Source organism: Archocentrus centrarchus, unplaced genomic scaffold, assembly GCF_007364275.1.
Source record: "Archocentrus centrarchus isolate MPI-CPG fArcCen1 unplaced genomic scaffold, fArcCen1 scaffold_45_ctg1, whole genome shotgun sequence".
In the NCBI taxonomy this organism is placed as follows: Eukaryota; Metazoa; Chordata; class Actinopteri; order Cichliformes; family Cichlidae; genus Archocentrus; species Archocentrus centrarchus.
Window position 1 is genome coordinate 24,426 of NW_022060271.1, and position 22,103 is coordinate 46,528.

The 22,103-nt window shown below is 45.7% G+C and overlaps 1 protein-coding gene across 1 annotated transcript in view; it reads right to left on the reverse strand.

The window, feature by feature from the left end:
- The window catches only part of LOC115777201 (uncharacterized), a 202,009-nt gene that overhangs the window by 1,713 nt on the left and 178,193 nt on the right, over positions 1 to 22,103 (reverse strand). The window contains exon 9 of the mRNA XM_030725035.1: positions 1,298 to 1,621. Coding sequence (XP_030580895.1) covers positions 1,298 to 1,621 — 324 coding nt within the window. The remainder of the gene's footprint in view (positions 1 to 1,297; positions 1,622 to 22,103) is intronic.

Here is a 22,103-nt window from a genome sequence, read left to right on the forward strand (position 1 = left end):
GAGGATCCATATCACACTGGAAGCATGTGGTGGGGAAAAGAATGGCTGAAAATGGGACACTTTGAGCCCATTGGAAGCTGAAACTCTGAACAGAAGCTGCTGCAGACCAGCTCATGTGTTCAGCATCAGTGACCATGGTGAGGACTTTCACAATAAAGGAGGCCCACACTCTGTCTTTTCCCGGCCCCGCGCTCTCGGACACCGGTTTCCCCGATAATCCCGTCCCATCCAGAGACGGCGTCGTTATTGGGCCATATAATAAAGGCCCAAATGAGCCCAGAGCACTTCCTGTGTGTGACTGAGCCTCACTCTCTGCCCACTTTCCTGTCTCCTCTCTGCAGCCATATAATAAAGGCAACAATGTGTCCAATAGAAATGTTTGCAGACACAAAGTCACACAGCAGCTAACATTAGAGTGTGTGTCAGTGCAGTCTGCTGGCTTTAAGCACACAAACATTACAGCTGCTACAATCTCACAAAGAGCTGTGACAGCAGAGAAAGAGAGAAAGAAAATCCTCCAAATATCAATCTACAAATAGAAATCCATCCATTCTGGGACATGTGAGGCTCACATTAATATGTCTTAAAGTGGGAGATGAAGAAATGATTCCAGGGCCCAAATCATGGAGACAAACATCAATCCACAGCTCAGTTTGTTTCCTGGCTCTAAAGTGGGAATATGTGAGTGTGAGGAGCAAATAAAGCTCATTTCCTTTTCCTGTCTTTCCTCCAGCAGCCTCAGCTTCTTCCTCTTTCCCCTGTCTTCTTCTGCAGACAGCTCCTCTGGAGCTTCAAGCTGCTTCTCTTTAGAAGGACACCTACAAACCTTTGCATCCAGCCACAAAGACCCCATGGGCTCCTCTGGATCAGCAAACAGCATTTTCACTCTCATTCCTGTTGGCCTTCACAATAAAAGCCTCAGATTGATGGCTGCTCCACCCTGACCTTTGACACCATCCAAATGAGTGGATCAAAGTGTTTGAATGATCTGAGCAGCTTTCAAACTCTTGGTGTTTCTACATTTAGATTGATTTGGACTCAACGAGCAAAACTATTGATTTGATCCAAACTAAAATCCTGCAGAGGATTTGATTTGGAATTGATGATCATTGAAACTCATTTTTAATCGTCTTCTTAGTTCATTTAAACGCACAGTTGCTCCGCCCACATTTTTGGCTTGGAGAGAAAAACATCAAAGAATTTAGATTATTTGAAGGAACTGAAAATAGATTCAAACTAAAAGCTTTGAGAGAACAAACATGACCTCTGACCTTTGACCTGCAGCTACAGCACTCACCTCTGACTCTCAGCTTCACCTGTTTCCTCAGCAGGATGTTTCCCTCCCTGCTGTAGACGGTGCAGGTGTAGGTCCTGTTGTCCTCATCTGTGGGGAGTCTCAGGGTCAGACTGAGGTCTCCAGTTTTCAGCAGGTCTTCATTCATCTTCGTTCGGTCTCTGTAATCCTGGTGCTGTTCTTCAGGCTGGTCAGAGCCGCTCTGATACACGTGGACCTTCCTGTAATCATCCACCCACTCCACTTTAGCATCTTGAGGCAGGTGAAGTGTGGTTGTGAAGGGCAGCTGGACAGACTCCACCCCGTCCTCCACCTCCACCTGGGGGACTGAGAGGACAACAAAGCACAACATGAGCTTGGATGGAGACATTTGTGTTGCCTCTAACAGGCTGAATGTTGCTGCTTCACTGGGAGCTCACTGTTAGATAGAAAGTGGTCAGTGTGAAGAGGAGACGCAGCAGAAAGATGAAGACTGACAGGAAGAAAGCAGTGAACAGACTGTTGGAGCTGCTGTTAGTGGGACAGGACTTTATTGAGTCTGTGAGGAGCAGATTGGACTTGATGAAGCAGACAAACACAGTCTGAGTGTTTGTGTCACACTCGCTTCATCACACAGCTCAATGTGAGAACATTTGGAACAATCTGATAGAAGCGTTCCTTTAGTCAAAGCAGCAAGAAAACACTATGAAAACACCTGACTGCACACAAACTGCAGTACTGCCAAACTGTAGAGAAAGGATCCAAAGTCAAAGTAGTTATTGTGCACAAACATGTTGGCATCAGTGTGATATGGAGCAATATTACTGCTGCACATGTTTCTATGGTGTTGAATGTGCAGTAATGCATCATATTCTATCCAATCAGATGTTTGTAGTGGCTGTCCTGTGAGGAGCAGCAGGTCTAAACAAACTGCTGTTAATGAGCTCACAAACACAGGCCTACAGCTGGATTTAAAACAGTAGATTCAATGTGAAATCCAAACTCACAGCTGGATTCAAAGGCTGAGCTCTGTGTGACATGGTTACCTGTCAGTATCTACAGGGGGGTTCAAATATGAAGGAAACATGAAGGTGGTGGATCAGAAACACAGCTGCTTCAACTTTGGACATTCAGCCAACCAAGTGATTTCTCACAGATGTTAATGTGAAAGTGCTGCTGAGCCTCCACCTGTTCAACTTCCTGTTTGATGAAAGCGGCCGTGGCAGGAGCTGACGTCTCCTCTCCATCATGGAGGCTTTCTTTGCTAACGTGCTGAAGGAGCGATTCAGACCTTCTTCACGCTGCACTCTGACTCCTCTACATCACACATGCTGGCAGGAGGAGGAAGCGGTTACCATGGACACTCTCACAGACTCCTGTACCTGCTGATGCTGCTCTGTTTGCACACAAGACGAGCATTCAGAGGAGCATCCAGCTCTGACCTATCAGGAGACACAGTCCACACTCTGAACATCACCTGTATATATATTTGAAGTGCTCCAATTTTATTAACAGAGACAAAGATGTTCATCAGCTGCTGTTTGTAACATCTGTAATGAGCACATGAACTGTATTCATCCTCTGAGTGAACTGAGAGCTGCTGAAACATGAAACTCACTGATTGATGTGAGTCTCTAAATGAAGCTGCACACTGAGCTACACAAATCTAACATCTGTGTGGAGCAAACCCAGAGAAGCTGCTGATCAGAGCTCCTGAATCCTGCAGATTCAGAGCACGATGACCTTCAGACACAGGAAGACGTGATGATGAAGTCACAGACAGACGCAGGCTTTCAGAGACGGTTTGATTTGGAATATTAAGAGAAATCTGTGCAACCTGTTAATCAAAGTGCAGTAAAGCCCTCTGTTCCTGATACTCATGTTTCAGTCAGACACAGATCTGTCACAGTAAACACCATGTGCCTCATTGAACTGAATCATTCTGGGGAATCAGTGTGATGGCAGTACTAGAAGTAGAAAGATTACTGCAGAAATCACAGTTCTTTGATATTTTTCAGCATCATCAGTGACTGATCATTAATATGAACTCTTTGTACATATTGGAGATGTTTTTGGAGGGGCGAAGACACCTGTGATGTAACAAACTTCCAAGTCTCCCAAAGTCAGCCGTGGAGGTCTGAACACAGCTTTGGAAAACAGGCTGCAGAGATCTCGTGGTTCTAAGTAGTACATGTTTCATAGTTCTACATGAATCACATAGTTATTGTGACTCAGCTATGACTGATTATTAATGTGGTCCTACAGTTGTTCTCTTCAAAGCTTTGACATCAAATTAAATCTATAATAAAATAACATCAGCCATCCTAACACTGTACTGATGGATGTAGAGCCCACTGTCATCATGAGTATGACCTGCTTCTGCAGCACTGACCTCTGACTCTGAGCTTCACTTGTTTCTCCATCAGAGTCCTCTTCCTCCCTGCTGTAGACGGTGCAGGTGTAGGTGTCTGTGTCTTCTTCTGTGGGGAGTCTCAGGGTCAGACTGAGGTCTCCAGTTTTCAGCAGGTCTTCATTCATCTTCGTTCGGTCTCTGTAAGCCTGGTGCTGTTCTTCAGGCTGCTCAGAGCCATCCTGATACACGTGGACCTTCCTGTTTTTTCTGTCTGTCCACTCCACTGTGACGTCTTCAGGCAGGTGAACTGTGGTTCTAGAGGGCAGCTGGACAGACTCCACCCCCAAATCCACCTCCACCTGTGGGACTGAGAGGACAACAAAGCACTGAGCACATTTTCTTTGACTGAAAGACTCAACATCAGAGTAAGATCATGTTTCCCAGCTTTAAAAAGTCCATAGAAGATGTGATAGAGAAGCTATTAGGAAGGACACGTTACCCTCCTCTAGTTCTCCAGACCATCATACATAAACTAAAAATGACAGATTGAATCTTATATTATGAAGATGAAGTTTGTAATTTAGTGGAAATGGAAAACAGGGATCCTGTGGAGTGTTTTGTGCTTTTCATCAGGTATTTATGAGCAAAGTTTACGTGACAAATTAAAGTCTTTAATTGTTGTGCTGTGATACAAACAGCTGATCGAGACTCTTCTCTGTGTAGCTATCATATTCTTCAATTTGAAGAGATGAAATGAGCTCATGATGATCAGAGTTTACAGTAAGGAACCACCTAAGCTCACAGTCTGATTAACCACAGCAGCACTGAAGAGCGAGGACGGTCTGCAGCTCTCTGTGAATAATCAGACCTCACATCTGTCTGCTCATATTAACTGATCATTACAAGAAATCATTTTATCCTTATATTACTTCTCCTTGTGCTGGTCATGAAAACCAAACATGTTTTCATACTGTGAGGCTCAATAAAGAGAGAACAGGATCAGGCCTGGACCAAAACACAAGCATAAATAATAATTACTGTTGTTTTATTCAGTGATTTTATATGAATCTATTAATGCATATGAACTGATCTTCAGCCATGTTGAGGGTTTCCCATTTCTCACTGGGTGGTGTTTGCTTCCTCTCTCCTTCAGTTCTGACTGAAGGCTCCTGGGAGAGCCTACACCCAACCTCCACTTCATTTCATACTGCATCTCCCACTGTAACGCCACTGATGCACCACAGGAGTTATGAGATTTATTTTAAACCAAGTTACTGACATCAGGCAGAAATTTGACTTTCCTGCAGAGAAACTGCTGTTGAATTATGAGCCAGCTTCCAAAGTGAAACCAGACTGTAACCAACCACAGCCTTGATTCTGTTAAATATCTCAACGAGGTCTTCAAACAGTTGGATCCAGAGTTTCATCAGTTATTAAGTTCTTTATGTAATGATATTTTATCTGCTTTAAATATGCTCCAAACAAGTTTAGACCTTTTTCTAAACTTCCATTTCTAATAAAAAAAAATGGTTTCTGTCCAACTTTTCTCACCTTTATGTGACAAAATGACCTTTTTTTCTAATCTGCTTTTAGAGCTTTACACAGAACAGAAGCTGCCCAGTGACCTTCCTTTAATATTAGGCAGAGGAGAGAGTGCAGTTCTTTTAGACACTGTCAGTACTGATGTGGAAGCACAGCATCACCTTCACCTGCTCAGACCAGCAGACCTCACTGTGCTTGGAGTGGACCGCTCCCAGGTGGGAATGTAAGAAACTGTGTGAACACGGAGGTGAGACACACACAGACACACAACATACCTTTCCTGAGTAATCTCCACAAATATACTCCAAGCCCCACAGCAACAGCAGTAATCAGGACAGCCAGGAGAACCCAGGCCTCAGCAGGAAAAATGTACGGTTCTGCAAGAACATTGTTGGACTCGAGTTACTCAAAGAATCGTTCCAGCCTCAGTTCTGTCCCGTCTCCCCTTTTCCTGCTTCAGCTCACCCCCAACAAGCTGAGGCAGGTGGCAGCCTGAATCAAATAGATTAGACTAATGTGGTAAAAACTAATATAGCTCGCTGTGTTTCTGACCTTTGACCTGCAGCTGAATGTCTGTCAGTCTGGGTTCTTCTCCCCTCACTGTGATGGTGCAGGTGTAGTTGCTGCTGTCAGAGATGTGGGGTTTCCTCAGAGTGAGGCTGAAGTCTCCATTCTGCAGAGCGTCAGTCTTCATGGATGTTCTCTCTCTGTAACGCTGGTTCTGACCTTCCACTTCTTCCTCTCTCTGACGGTGGACGGTTGGAGGGTTGAGGTCGTAGCGGCTCCACACCGCTGTGGTGGGTCCGAATACAAACGGGATCTGACAGGGCAGCAGCACTGACTCCGCCCCCTCGTACACCTCCACAGTGAAGACCTGGTGGGACACTGAGAGGACACAGAGACACATGAATCAGCTGTGTGAGCAGTAGGTCACATGATGCCCTGAGACTGCAGATCAGCTGAAACAGATTCCATCAGTGAGTGTTTGGTTATTAAACAGCTGATTATTCACTTGGTGTTGGATGTGTTCCTGTTGTTGCTGCTACAGGAGAACTGAGAGAACAAGCTGCAGATACACAAACTCTGAGTCACAGCTCATCTCAGAGAGCTCAGCAAAGTGTGCAGAGTAGAATAGAATAGAGTAGAAGTATCTGTTTCTGCTGTGGCTGTAAAGATGATCCAGAGTGTTTCAGGCCTCTCATGTTGGTCACACTGAGTCAGTTTGTTGGCAGCTGGTCACACAGAGCCTGATGCTACTGTAGTGCTGACAGGTGGAGCAAACAGCTCCAACACAGCTGATGGTGTTTCACTTGTTTCTGTCCCTGCTGTAAGCTGAGCAGCCTGTAAATGCCCTGATCTCTGACCTGTATCTACAGCAGGTTTCAGGTTACTGACCTTTGACCTGCAGTTGTACTTGTGCCAGTGTCCGTGTGTTTCCAAATGCTGTGATGGTGCAGGTGTAGGTGCTGCTGTCAGAGAGGACGGGGTTCCTCAGAGTGAGGCTGAGGTCTCCAGTCTGCAGAGAGTCGGTCTTCATGGATGTTCGGCTGCTGTAACGCTGGTTTTGGTCTCTCAGAGCATCACCTGCTCGGTTACGCTGGTGGACGGTTGGAGGATCGAGATCATGGCGAGTCCACACCAGAGTGGGGAGAGCAGGTACAGAGGAGATCTGGCAGGGCAGCAGGACAGACTCCACCCCCTCATAGACCTCCAGAGCCAAGGCATGCTGGGAAACTGTGAGGACACAGAGACATGAAGCAGCTGTTTACTGAGCGTGAACATCAGGTCACTCAGAGAGCTTTCAGAGTGAAGCTGTAACAGCTACCTGCTGTCCTCATTCACAGCCTCTGATCTCAGATCTGATTGGACCTGAAACCATGAAGGAGGACAGAATAAAAACCCTCCTATGGTCTCATGTTAGTTATCTGCTGCTCTGTGTTCTGGTCAAAGTTAAGCCCACAGTGTGTGACAGAAGCAGTCACTGTGAGTGAACTGGTCCTTTAAACAGACCAGAGACAACACTGTACCTGACAGGAAGTGTAATAACACAATTATTAAAGGGTTTGATACCTGCTGCCATGTTTGGTCTCAGTGTTCATGATGACATCATGTCCTCAGTAATGATGCTGTAATTACTGCTGAAGATACTGACTTTGAATCTGTGGCATTGTTGTTTTTGAAAACCATTTTAGTTTTAGGCTACGTTCACTCTGCAGTGACCCAGTTATGATTTTTTTTCCTGGTCGTTCACATTTCCAAATAAATGCGACTTGTATGTGATTTGTGTGTGAACTACAAACGAACCTAAAAGTGTCCCGTATGCGCAGTAGAGGACGCGATAATGTCACACGTAGTGAGCGTGCTCAGTGTTTACTGAAGTCAGTTTGTTTTCCTTCCCACTTCCACGTAACAGGATGCAGAGCAGTGACGTTTGTCGAGGATCAGTGAGGTGCAGGTCGGATTAATGCGACCTGGCTGCACACACACAGGTCGCATTTGAAAAGATCGGATCTGTGTTGTTCAGACTGCCATGAAAAGATCAGATACAGGTCGCATGAGGGCAGAAAGAAACATATCTGGGTCACTTCAGGCTGCAGGTGGACGTAGCCTTAGTCTCAGTCTTTAGAAACTCCAAAAAGTTTGAGTCAGCTTTAGTGGAAAAAAGGAGAAAGTTTTAGTCTTTACAAATTAATGTGAATAATTAGTGGTAACAGTGGAATCAATTACTCCAAAAATGCAGTAAACAAAAAGATTCTCACTTTGGAAACTGAGGCTTTATTTCTCACAATCTGCTAAAGTACAGTGAACATATATGTGCCCAACATATTATCAGTGGATGGAATACATGATTAACCCGACCTTGTCTGCAGGTTGTTGCATATTATATAAAAACAGAAACTACACAACACCAGGAGATCTTTAACTAGTCAAACATCCTAAACCAAAGCAATAAAAGAAATCTTTTGGACTTTCATCAAAGTATGAAACAAACATGAGAACATAAAATGAATAAAACAAGCCCTGAATACTGTAAATACTTACAATATTGTATTGGGTCTTTAAACCAAATTAAATAAACAACAACAGTGTTTAACAGCATGGTTCAGAGGGGCCTGCCCCTACTGCAGTTTCACAACAAGTACAAACAGAATATCACAGTAACACATCTGCACTGATAATAGTAACAGCTTGCTAACGAGGTGGGCACGCCCCTTCGTGCTACGTCCAGCATCAGCCACGGTCCATCAGTGATTAAAGTAATGGACGTGGTGGGCGTGGCCAAAAATAGATGGGACGCAGCAGCGTTACTGATAGGTTTTAGCTTTTGACTGACAGATTACAAGAACAACAGGCAGACATGTCAGGATTTTGGATGACTGACGAACATCCTTTAACCTTCTCGTCTAGTTTCATCTCATCATGTTTTAGTCATCACAGAGCCATGTTTATCTCATCATCTCGTTATCGTCATGAAAAAAAGGGTCGAATGAAATCATTTCGTCATCGTTAACAAAAACAACACTGATCTGTGGGGAAACAGGAAATAAGAAGAATGATTCTGACTTTGATAAATGGATTAAAACCCTCTGACTGCTCTGATGAGGCAGCGTCTGTGTGACACATGATTTACTGTAAAACTGAGACAGCTCAGAGATGCTGACCATCCTGTCTGTGCTCCGGCTAATTTAACCTATGAATAATTAATGAAGTATGTATGCACAGCTCTCTGATGGGAGGTTCCCTCTCTCATTAAGTCTCCTGAGGTTCAGAGTTCAGGCTGTGGAGCTCACTTTATCTCAGACAGCAGTGACTTCTTCCAGGGAGCTGATGGACATCCAGTGATGGAGATCCAGTGATGGAGATCCAGTGATGGAGATCCAGTGATGGAGATCCAGTGATGGAGATCCAGTGATGGAGATCCAGTGATGGAGATGCAGTGATGGAGATCCAGTGAAATCCTCTCCTGAGTGTCCTGCATGTCTTTCCTCAGCAGTGCACAAACACTGAGGGATGTTTTTCTCTCTGATCTCAGATCTGCTCCAAAGCAAACTGAAGTGTCTGTCTCAGTGCAGCTGCTGAAGTGTGTTAGTGTGATGAAGACTACAGTGTGTCATACTAACAACCCCAGCCCACCCTGGTGTATCCCATCTTCATGAGGTACCATCTGAACCTCTGTTTAATGTTCTGGTGGGTTTAATTTGGACTTTTGATTTTCTGTCCAACTTTAAGAACAGGTTTGTTTCCATCATCTCTGCCTGAGCTCTGAGTCCTGCATTTGGTCCTTAATCTGCAGAACATGCAAAAACCTGCAGCTCTGAGAGCAGGAACATCTGCAGCTGGTCCTCAGTTCTGATCTCAGGTTCAACCAGGGTAGATGGAGGCAGGTCACCAGGTAGGACACAGCTGAAGCAAAGGTCTGAAAGGTAAGAGCGGCTCAAACTGCTCAGTAAAAAAGGCCCAAAGCAGCCTAACAGTGAGGATACAAAGCTCCTACAGCAGGTGCCCTCATCATCATTATCATGGGGTGGCTGTAGCTCAGTAGGTAGAGCAGGTCACCTACTGATCGGAAGGTCAGCGGTTCGAATCCTGGCTACTCCGGGCTACATGCCAATGTATCCTTGGGCAAGATACTTAACCCCAAGTTGCTCTCCGACCGTTCTGTCGGAGTATGAATGTGAGTGAATGTTAGGTAATTAAAAGCACTTAGCTTCATAAAAATGGAAGTGCTTGTATGAATGGGAGTGCATGGGTGAATGCAAACAGGTTGTATAAGCGCTTTGAGTGCTCATACTGAGTAGAAAAGCGCTATATAAGAACTAGTCCATTTACCATCACTATAATCATAGTTATCATATCATTATTGTCATTGTCATGTGGATCTCCGTTCTTCTTCTATGAGATGATATCAGCAGAAGAAATCCAGTATTGATGTGATGGAGCTGCAGCCTCAGTCCTGATGCATTCAGAGGAACATCAGACTGATTGACTCAGTTTATTCTGAGAGCTCAGAGATGATCAGCTGCTGTAACATTTACCACACAAGAATCATGTGATCTCATTTGTACGAACCATCCTCAGCCTGTGAGGAGCTCTGACTCAGTGACCTCACACTGCTGAAGAGCAGCACTGATGTTGGTGTGTTTCCAGGTAACACAGAAAGGGGTGGTTTCACTCCACCAATCACAGAGCTCCATCAGTGACCTCACAGCACTACAGTTACCTGCACTTCTCTCCACGACCACTAGATGTCTCCATGCTGTGTGAGTCACTGATTCCAATGAATGCTCAGAGCCTGCTGAGCCTGTTTGACAGAGGAGGGACCTCCTGGTGATCGTATGGGACTAAAAAGCTGTGATAACACACACACACACACACACACACACACACACACACACACACACACACACACACACACACACACACACACACACACACACACACACAGCAGCTGAGTGGAACATGAGCACCTCTGAAAGCCTCCAAGAAGAATGCAGTGATTTCAGAGTGAGCTGCTTTGTTACTTTGATGTGAATCAGAATCCAGTGTTTGATGAAATCTCCTCCTGCTGCACTTCAACACATCAAAGAGAGAGAGATGAAAGCAAAGCTGCTGATGAGAGCAGAGAGAGGAAGGTGATCTTACCGTGCAGGAGGATCACAAACACCACCAACATCTTCATGGTCCTCTTTCAAAGCCCTTCAGCAGCTCATCATCTACTGACACTCTCACACTGCTCAGACCGTCACAGCTCAGAGTTCAGCTTCACACTTTGTTAAAGCTCATCTGTGGAATGAAGTCCGGCCGGCCGCACGGCACTGCCGAGGAAAGAGGAGGAGCTTCGGTTTCCTCGTAGTTTCACACCTGAGCTGGAGGCGGGGCTGCAGCCTCACCCTGACACACACAAAGCTCCGCCTTCACTCCTGACACTCACACATCCACTGTAGGCAGTCTGCCATGATGTTTGGCTGCAGCCACTAAATGTGACTCACTGAGAGCTGCAGGAGAAACACTCTGATTGGATGAGAAGGTCAGCTCTGTTTCTGCTGCTCACACACACACGGTAACACACTCAGCTGGGAGAAGATCTCTGCAGTGTGACACAAACACACACCTTTGTCTTCATGTGTGTTTCTGCTCTTTGCTTTCTCAGTCACACCATCCAGATGTTTCTCCTTCATGAAGAAGATGATCTCTGATGATGATGATGATGATGATGATGATGATGATGATATGGAGGCAGATGTGACTCTGATCCTGGATCTGTCATGGTTCCACGTTCTTGCAGCACCTCCCACATAATAAAGCCCAGGTCCACATGGTTCCAGTTCATACACAACTCTGTGCTAGTGTAGCAGTTGTGTTACAAACTTATGAATTTATCCATAACAGCTCTTTACTATTAAAGCTTATTTTGGGCTGTGATCTCCTGCCTGTTTGTGTGTGTGTGTGTGTGTGTGTGTGTGATGATGTAGGTGTGTGTGTGTGTGTGTGTGTGTGTGTGCTGCTCTCTGTTGATCAGACTGTGTTAAAGCCATTAATTGTAATGTGTGTGTGTGTGTCTCTGTGACCTGACTCGTCCTGTGTGAGTCTCACTCAGGTGTGAGTTCACTGTTTGGGTCTGAGGCTAATGCTAGCATGCTAAGTGAGCCTGAACTCTTCCTCTGTGATGAGGAGAGCGGCCCAGCAGGAGCTCACAGCTCATGGATTTCTGTGTTCCTGGATCACAGCTGGCTGTTCCTCAGAGAACCACAGATCCACTTCCTCCTATCTCACCGTTTCACAGCACCACACAGGTCTGAGCAGGTGTAACACACACAGGTTACACACTGTTCTCACGGTGACTCACAACGATCACACACACTATCTCCAAACATGTGTCTGCTGTGCAGAGCAGTGAGGAGAGCTGGGACCTCTACACTGGAGGAACCAAACAGCCTCTTCACAAACACCACACAGCAGAGCCACCTGGACAGGACCAGCTGTACATCTGCACCTAAAGGTCAAAGGTCACTCTCTGAGGATGCCAGCGTTCACATTTTGGAGCAGGCAGACAGATGTTTGAAGGAGGAGTTAAAGAAGCATCTGTGTCCACTGTGAACCTCCATCACTGAGCAGAGGAGCTGGATTACATCACCAGCTGTGAGCCACCTACCTGAGATCCCTCCCCAGGAGCCTCAACCCCCACTCACACCTTACAGGTGACCTCAAGAGGTCACATGACAGGATGGAGCAAAGTCTCACAGTGGTTTCACCCTTGGTGGTAATGACCCACACCTTTTTCCACACCTTGGCTCATGTGATGATGAACATGATCAATAACAGTGGGTCAGCGAGCACCTCCAGTTTGACACAACATTTGATCCTGCAGCAGTTCAGACCTGAAAGCTGTGTGTGTGTGTGTGTGTGTGTGTGTGTGTGTGTGTGTGTGTGTGTGTGTGTGTGTGTGATGGTAACAGAGGTCTATCAGTGTCAGAGCTGTCAGCATGATTCAGTCAGTGTTTCAGTCAATCCAACAGGACCTGAGATGTTCCTGTAAAACTGCTGCAGTGTTTCCAAAGAGGGGACACTGATTGTGTCCCAACACTGACTGCTGTTGGCTCTCTCTGCAGTATTGTATCACTTCCTGTTTCAGAGCACAGTGGTGATTTCCTGTCTGTTAGCTGTTTAATCTGTATAGCTCGATTTATGTGGATAACAACATCTTTGGATACTGTGGCTCCTCTGAAAGGAAAGCTTCAAATCAGAAGTGCCTGACTCCGTGGTATAATTCACAAACACACAGCTTAAAGCAGATAACCCGAAAGCTGGAGAGGGAATGGTGTCTCACTAAATTAGAAGATGCTCATTTAGCCTGGAAAAAGAGTTTGTTGCTCTATAAAAAAGCCCTCCGTAAAGCTAGGACATCTTACTACTCATCATTAATTGAAGAAAATAAGAACAACCCCAGGTTTGTTTTCAGCACTGTAGCCAGGCTGACAAAGAGTCAGAGCTCTGTAGAGCCGAGTATTCCTTTCACTTTAACTAGTAGTGACTTCATGGATTTCTTTACAAATAACATTTTAGACATTAGAGAAAAAATTAAAAATAGTAACGTGTTAGATTACTGTTACTGAGAAAAAGTAGTCAGATTACAGTAACGTGTTACTGACATCACTGATTATTACTGACTAACTTGATAATTGTCTACATAAAACAGAAAAACATGCCAACACGTTGATGTTTTTAAAGACTCCTTGAATATGATGCATCTAAAGTGCAGCTGTATGTCAGATCAGTCTGAATGTTCCTGACCTTCCTTTCATTATCATTGTTCCTTTAATGGTTCTCCTGGGTTCCTGTGCTGGATTTGTTCTGCTCACTCTGGAACGGTTCTATGGTGGCGTGATGGGCGGGGCTGGATGTAATCTCCCATCATGCCTCATATGTCTGTGGTGTTTGCTGCTGAGTTTAAGGAAGCTGTGATTACCGGACCTGTTATAGTTTGTTGTTGTGTCCCAAAGCACAGAGAATTATTGTGATTATAATAAATGACGTTTACAGTCGAAGTATTCACGGGGTTCATTTCCGGGTTTGTGGCTCCTGCAAACAGCGTCACCGGTTAATCTGCTTTAGCGCAGTTACTGAGGGTCGATCTTTGACTGCAGCGGGTCCGGGTCTGTACCCCCCCCCCCCTCCCCCCTCCCCCCTCCCCGGCTCACACGGAGCTTCTTACCGTTCAGGAGGAGCAGGAACACCACCGACGTCTTCATCCTCCTTTAAAGCGCTCAAACCGCCACAAAGTCCCGGTAAATCCTCCGCTCACCGAACGAACGCACACCGGGGATCACCTGCAGCTCCGCCCACACCTTACCCTGCAGGTGTGACGCTCAGAGGAACGTTTACTTTCGGTTTGACAGGAAGTGTCCGTGAGTGCAGACGGTGATGAATTTAAATGAGCTTCAGATGGTCAGACATGTTCGAATTTTCACATTTAGAATAGAATAGAATAGAACAGAACTTTATTGTTATTATACATACGACGAAATTAATCATTATACAACAAGTTATATAACGACATTCATCACAATATAACGAAATTCCGTTCGGAACAACCATCCAGAGAAGACACAGACAGACTAACATAGGGGAGATGGGTGGCTGCAGCCGCTGCCGTTTTTCACTGGCGCCGCCGCTACATTCAGTCCCCAGAAAAGGAAACAAGCAGAGGTGGCAAAAGTACTGACATTCTGTACTTAAGTAGAAGTACAAGTACTTATGTTAAAAAATACTTTAGTAAAAGTCGAAGTACTGGTTCAACTTCTTTACTTAAGTAAAAGTAAAAAAGTACAGGCTCTGAAATGTACTCAAAGTAAGAAAGTAAAAGTAGTTCTTTGGAGGACGTTTCTACCTGCTATTTTTGTGTAAAGCTAACTGAACCTCATTATATATTATTGTAATAATATAAAATAATATTACATGAGAATACAAACATTATTCAATCTAAACTTTAATCCTAATGAATGCTCTCAGCTTGAATCTGTTATGTAGGACACAAACTGTTAAAGGGAATTTAAACACAGCTCTGTTCTCTGTGTCCTCCATAGTAGAGGGTGACTGTGCCTCCACCTAAACACCAACATGAGGATACTCAGGGGTTACAGTGGGATTCAGAAGGTGGAGGAACCCTAAGATCAGCTGTAGTGGCTCTGCATGGGGAGAAGAATCACAGCTTTCTATTGTAGCTGCAGTAAATGATGTTGGTGTGCAGGCTGTGATCAGCTGACCTGCTGCTGCTGCTCTGAGGTTTACTGCTCTGTGTGGATGAAGTGAACTCACAAAGATGTAACCCAGTATTTCACAGCTCTCTGAGCTGATCTCCATCCCCTACACTGACAGCATACAGGCTGTAGAAATGTTGGATTCAGTGAATGAATCTCAGCATCAGCAGCTTTGATTCAAACTCATCTCTGCTGCACTGATGTAACCTGTAACTCTGACCATGAACACAGCCTCTGTGCACCAACACAGAGCTTTACTGTAAATACAGTACAACAAGCTGACCTGTTTATTACACACTAAACTGCAGTATTTTCATACAATCTTTGAATTACACAAAGTCAGCATACTTCAGTTTGTTTTGCAGTCCTTACCTTTAAATCTAACCTCTCTTCTTCCTCTCCTGTCCTCTTTCTCCATCTCTGAGTGAACTTCTCTCTCTTTGCTCTCCCTGAAATACAGCAGCTCTTCTTTTAGCTCGCAGACACACTGTGTGACAAACTGCACACACTTTGTGTGTTTGCTGATATTTGTTGGGCATTTAGAAACGTTGCATTTACCTGCCACACGTTACTCCCTTCATGCTCGCTCCTCTTCAGTACCGCTAGCTAAGCTGTTTATGTGCCGCAGCCCAACTTACAGACTCGGTCCGGCCCGATTATAGCGCTATAGATGATACATTAATTATATGGGTTTGCGTATTTAATCCCTTTGTACGAGATCAGCCCCGATGATGGAGGATACGCCAGTACGATTGTCTCTAATGTGTTATTATTCCTCCGTTTAGGCTCAGATCGTTTGATGTTTGAGGCGCACTGACCGGAAATGCAAACTTCTCTCTGACGTTAAAAAGTAACGAGTCTGTTTGAAAATGTAAGAAGTAGAAAGTACAGATACTTGTGTAAAAATGTAGGGAGTAAAAGTAAAAAGTAGACAGAAAAATAAATACTTAAGTAAAGTACAGATACCTGAAAAATCTACTTAAGTACAGTAACGAAGTATTTGTACTTCGTTACTTCCCACCTCTGCTGATGACATCATGGGGTCCATGATGATGTCATCTTTGCTAACATCCTCCTCTCACCCACCACCCTCACAGACTCCAGAGGACATCCCAGCACAGACTCCACCTCCGCACCAGTTTGTCAGTCCTGCTCCTGTCCCTTTGGGTGCATCCACCCCCCCAGCAGACCACTGCATAGTCTGCATGGTGTCGCCTCATGGTGTCGTCTTCGTTGGACCCGCTGCAGTTCGCCTACCGGCCTGGCATCGGGGTGGATGACGCCATCATCTACCTCCTGCACCGAGCTCTGACCCACCTGGAGAAGCCTGGAAGCACTGTGAGGATCATGTTCTTTGATTTCTCCAGTGCTTTTAACACCATCCAGCCAGGACTTCTGAGAGCCAAGCTGGAACTGTCAGGAGTGGACCACCACATCTCCGAGTGGATACTGGACTACCTCACTGACCGCCCACAGTACGTGAGGACACAGGGCTGTGTCTCTGACAGGCTGGTCTGCAGTACGGGGGCCCCACAGGGAACTGTGCTGGCACCGTTCCTCTTCACCCTCTACACTGCAGACTTCTCCATCAACTCCCCACGCTGCCATCTGCATAAGTTCTCTGACGACTCTGCCATAGTTGGCCTCATCACAGGTGAGGATGACTCAGAGTACAGACAGTGGACTCAGGACTTTGTGGACTGGTGCCAGCGGAACCACCTCCTGATCAACGCCGCTAAAACCAAGGAGCTGGTGGTGGATTTCCACAGGCGCAGACCCACCACACGGACACCGGTGAACATCCAGGGAGTGGACATTGAGATAGTGGACTCTTATAAGTACCTGGGTGTTCACCTAAACAATAAACTGGACTGGACTCATAACACTGATGCGCTCTACAGGAAGGGTCAGAGCAGACTCTACCTGCTGAGAAGGCTGAGGTCTTTTGGAGTGCAGGGGACACTCCTGAAGACCTTCTATGACTACGTGGTGGCATCAGCCATCTTCTATGCAGCAGTATGTTGGAGCAGCAGCTTGTCTACAGCTGAGAGGAAGAGGATAGACAAGCTCATCAGGAAAGCCAGCTCTGTCCTAGGATGTCCTCTCGACTCAGTGCAGGTGGTGGGAGACAGAAGGACTCTGACCAAAATAACATCACTGATGGACAAGGTCTCCCATCCCATGCATGAAACTGTTGCTGAGCTGGAGAGCTCCTTCAGTGACAGACTGCTGCATCCTAAATGCACAAAGGAGCGTTACCGCAGATCCTTCCTCCCAGCAGCTGTAAGACTTTATAACCATCACTGCTCCCAACAAAAACCACAATAGCCTACACAATGTAGGATAATATATAATATACTGTAAATAGTCCGGCCTGTTAAGGTTCAACACACAGGCACATCATGTACATTGTATATAGTGTTAGTGTTATTATTAGTAGTATTAAGGTTAATCTTGTTTGTTGATTTTATATATATTTATATTCTTTTCTTAATAGTGTGAATTATTATATTTTTACTTATATTTATAATAACTGCGGCTGCTGTTACACCCAAATTTCCCCTCTGTGGGACAATAAAGGCTGTTTCTTCTTCTTCATAGAAAAGGGCCGACGCTCCCACTGAGTCATAAAAGGTCTTTAACTGATCGATACACCACGATCAGCACAGATTTATTTCATCTGCTGTTACAAAACCTCAAATGGAGATTTGGACATAATATTTGCATCATTCTGATCAAAGATCTGCCAACATGTAACAGAACAGCAGGACTGCTGTACATCAAATGACCAGCAGGTGGCAGCACTCCTAAATGAGCTGGTTAACGAGGCTTCGTGTGATTGGGGGCTTTTGGGAATCAGTAGGAAAGATTGGACACATTCACAGAGCCTCATTATAAGATAAGATAAGATAAGATAAAACTTTAATAATCCCACGACGGGGAAATTTGTGCATTACAGCAGCTCAATACAGAGAAAAAATGAAAAGGATGAGTAAGAACAAATAACTAAACTAAAAACTAAAATTCAATAGAATAAAATAAAATAGCAAAAAACTATACACATATACATAAGCACTATATACATAAATATATATATCAGTGTCAATACCCACATTTACATATACACACATATACACACACATCAAAACACTATATACAGATATCAAAATATTATATACATTTGTAGCCGGTAAGGTACACAGCATACACGGTATGCATTATATGGGTGAGTGTAATAAATAAAATGTATCTGACTGTAAGGATAAAGTGATGGCAGAGGAGGTAAAGTGTCCAAGTGACTCAAGACATTATGATTTGTTATACAGTCTAACTGCTGTTGGGATGAATGACCTGCGAAAGCGCTCCTTCCTGCAGCGAGGATGTTTCAGTCTCTGACTGAAGGAGCTGCTCAGCTCACCCACGGTCTCATGAAGAGGGTGATGGGGGTTGTTCATGATGGATGTCAGCTTTGCTAACATCCTCCTCTCACCCACCACCATCACAGACTCTAGAAGACATCCCAACACAGAGCTAGACCTCCGCACCAGTTTGTCGATCCTGCTCCTGTCCCTTTTGGTGCATCCACCCCCCCAGCAGGCCACTGCGTAGAAAAGGGCAGATGCTACCACTGAGTCATAAAAGGTCTTTAACAGAGTCCTGCAGACACCAAAGGACCTCAGTCTCCTCAGCAGGTGGAGTCGACTCTGGCCCTTCTTATATACCATATATATACCTTATATACCTATACATATATACCTTCTTATACCATCACTAACGAGCAGAAACAGGCCACACCTCCACCTGAGCAGGAAGGAAACAGGAAACATGACTCTGCCTTTGATGCCCCCCCCAGGTACAGACCTGACTTTACATTTAGGTGCTCCTCCTAAACTAAACGGCCCCTCACTGTCTGTGAATGAGTTTCCTTGTTTTCACTCTCCTCCAATCAAATATGAGAGTTTCACAGCTCGATGACATCATCAGGTCACAGCCTGAGGAGGAGAAATGGCTGAAGGCCTCACTGCTCCTGGGTGTTTGACAGCCCTGAGGCATGCTGGGAGATGTAGTGATGGAGGTGTTGAGTGTTTCAGGCCTGTGGATGCACCACAGATATATTTAGTTAGAATCACATGAGGCCCACATGCTTTGGATTCCAGCTGTTCACACAGCTTCAGAGCTCTGGGTCAGGACAGGTCAGAGTCAGGGGTCATCTCAGAGGTCATCAGCCTGAGTCACCATGGAAACCACCTGGAAACAGACCAAGCTGTGAGTGAGAAAGCTTCCTGTCCTCATCACTTCCTGTCAGCCTGTTCCAGGCTGCAGCATCATTAAACAGATGTTCAGAGAAACGTCCTCATTGTTAATAACATGCAGCCATAATCAGTGTCTCTGCTCTCTGATCTGACCCTAATAATTCAAACTAAACAGAGTTCATATCTGGGCACCAATGAGGTCACATAACTAAAACCTCTGCTGTTCATAAATCACTGCTGAGCTGTTGTGTGGTCTGATTGTTAGCAGCACCTTCTCTGGGACCTTCATCTCCTTTCTGGGGTAAAGCTGTGCTAGCTGCTGACCTGATGGAGCATACGGGCCAAGCTCAGTGGATGATGGAAGCAGGTCCATGAGAGGGAAGAAGGATCCAGACTGAGCTTTAGCTGCATCACCTGCAGCTGCAGAGAAGCAGGATTCACATTAGACAGCAGCAGCAGCCACACAGCCTCCATGAGGGTGGAAACAAGGCTGAGGTGGTGATGGATGAGCCTGATGGAGGCAGGACTCCCCTCTGTTTCCACCCACTGCTCAGCATGAGTCAGTGTAAATGTTGCAGTTATTCTCCTGCAGCTGGTTTCCTTCATGCTCAGGGTGCAGCTTTGTTGTAAGACTTCATGAGGCCCCATCAGCAGCTGAAGGCTCACTGGGTGAGGACATCTTCAAACAGAGATGCTGGACATTTCTGCTGTGGGATATCTGAGCATCTTTGTGGTGGAAGGTGTGATGTGACAGGACATGTGGGTCCATGAGCTCTACAGCAGAGTGAGCTACTGTCACAGGAGGTCAGGAGGACCAGAGACTCCTGGGTCCAACTAGGAGGAGGAGGAGGAGGCCGCAGGTCTGAGCCCCCCCTCTGAGGCTGGCAGCAAACAGATGTAGTGTCTGATCTACAAAGTCAGATCTTTGAGCAGATGTTCAGTGGAAGCTCATGTAGGAGTTTCCATCTCACTCTGATGTGTGAAGCATGCTGCCAGCAGAGAGCAGAGAGAGAAGAAGCAGCTCAACATGAGGCTGACTCAGTGCTGTGTTCAGGACCACCAGAGTCCTTCTCTCCAGTGGACAGCCACTGTGTTCAGACTGTGGGCAGTTGGTACTTTGGAGCCACTGACTAAATGAAGAGGAGCAGAGGCTTTGGTTTCAGTGGCTCACAGTCAGCTGCATCATCAGTGCCTCTTTAAAGCTTCCACAGCATCATGTGTTCATCAGTGACTCCAGTGAGGACACATCAGTGGATCATCATCATCATCATCATCATCAGCTCTTACAAACTGACACACTTTGTTCCCACAGTACAACCTGCAGATGGAAGCAGCTGGACTTCTTGGAGGTTCTCCAGAGTTCCTAAAGGTTATTGAAGCCGTGCACTTTGACCTCAAATTTGTTCAGACTCTGAGAGCTGATGATGTTTCCTGCTGTTCCAAATCTGTCCACAAACCACAAACACATGGCTGCAGATGCAGTTTAAACACTTTATTTTACTGAACTGTTGTCATGAGTTTAAATTTAAAACAGGAAAAATAGGAAACCTACAGAGTTAACGAGTCTGAGCTAACGAGCCTGAGCTAACGAGCCTGAGATGGTTGTTGGTTTAAATCTGGAGTCTGTCTGTTTATCATGGCTGATGCTGCTGCATAGTTGATTATAATACTGCACACACACATGCACACATTTGGGGTAGTGAGAACAAGGGAAGGACAAACTGGAGGAGGACACACATGATAATAAATTATTTAAAGTAACATAAATAACATAACCAAACTGTGTTACTCAGTAGTGTGTGTGTGTGTGTGTGTGTGTGTGTGTGTGTGTGTGTGTGTGTGTCAGTGTGTGTGTTTGCAGGTGTGTGTCAGCGTGTGTACTGATTGGTTGGATCAGCATGGAGGACAGCAGCTCTCCTCTGATGCAGCAGTGAGTGCAGAGATGCAGTGTTGGTGCTGATGAAGCCTGAATGCTGTCAGCTGCCTCTGCTCACAGTTTGCCTCCTTCAGTCTCTCTGAGCTGTGGGAGGAGCTCGTCTCACCGCTCTGCTCTCTGAGAGCCTCTGACAGGCTCACTGTGAGCTCTTGGTGTCTCTGAGAGATCAGAAGGTGGATTGGAGTGTTTGAGGCTCACTCAGAAACGCTCACTGTGAAGCAGAGCAAACCTGAGCGGCTGCTGCTCTGGTTTCATCTCAGAGGATGAAGAGCTTTGAGAAAAGCCTCATTTTAAGAGCACGAAGAGGCCAAAATGTGTGAAGGTGGAAACCAAAGGCTTCTTTGCACAGTGAGCTCGCTGCTTCACACTGTTTCCTTTGTGCTCTTCAGCAGTGACGATGGAGATCAGTCCCACTGTAGTTGGTGCTGAGCATCACTAACACGGCTCAGCCAGCATGGAGGCTCTGAGGAAGACTCTGCTTGGTGTCAGTGTGATGTCCTGATGCTCCTGCAGCTCGGTGTGCTCACTTCTTTGGATCCAGCATCGCAGACGGAGGACGGCGATGCTGCTTTCAGATTGGCCGACCTCCGACCCCGGTCCCGCTGTCACATCTCAGCTAGAAGAAACGACTCCTGCAGGAAGAGCTGCAGATGGAGGTTTGTGTGTCTGTGTGTCCCACTCTGTGACCCCTCGACTCTCTCTGTGCACTGGATTCACTGTCTGCTTCCACTGGGAAGCAAACTGGGCTCAGATCAGAACCTGGACCTCCAACAAAGCTCCACTCCTGTTATTCAGGAGCACTTTAACCAAATCCATGTGATCATAACACTTTGTTGATCACAATCAGCAGGTCTGAATATTGTGTTAACATCATGTTGGTTCAAATGAACTAAAATCCTCCTGATTCCAGGACAGTGAAATAAATGTGAGCTGAGCTTTGATTGGTTTGTGTGTGAGGCAGTGAGAGCTGCAGAGGGCGTGTCTGAGG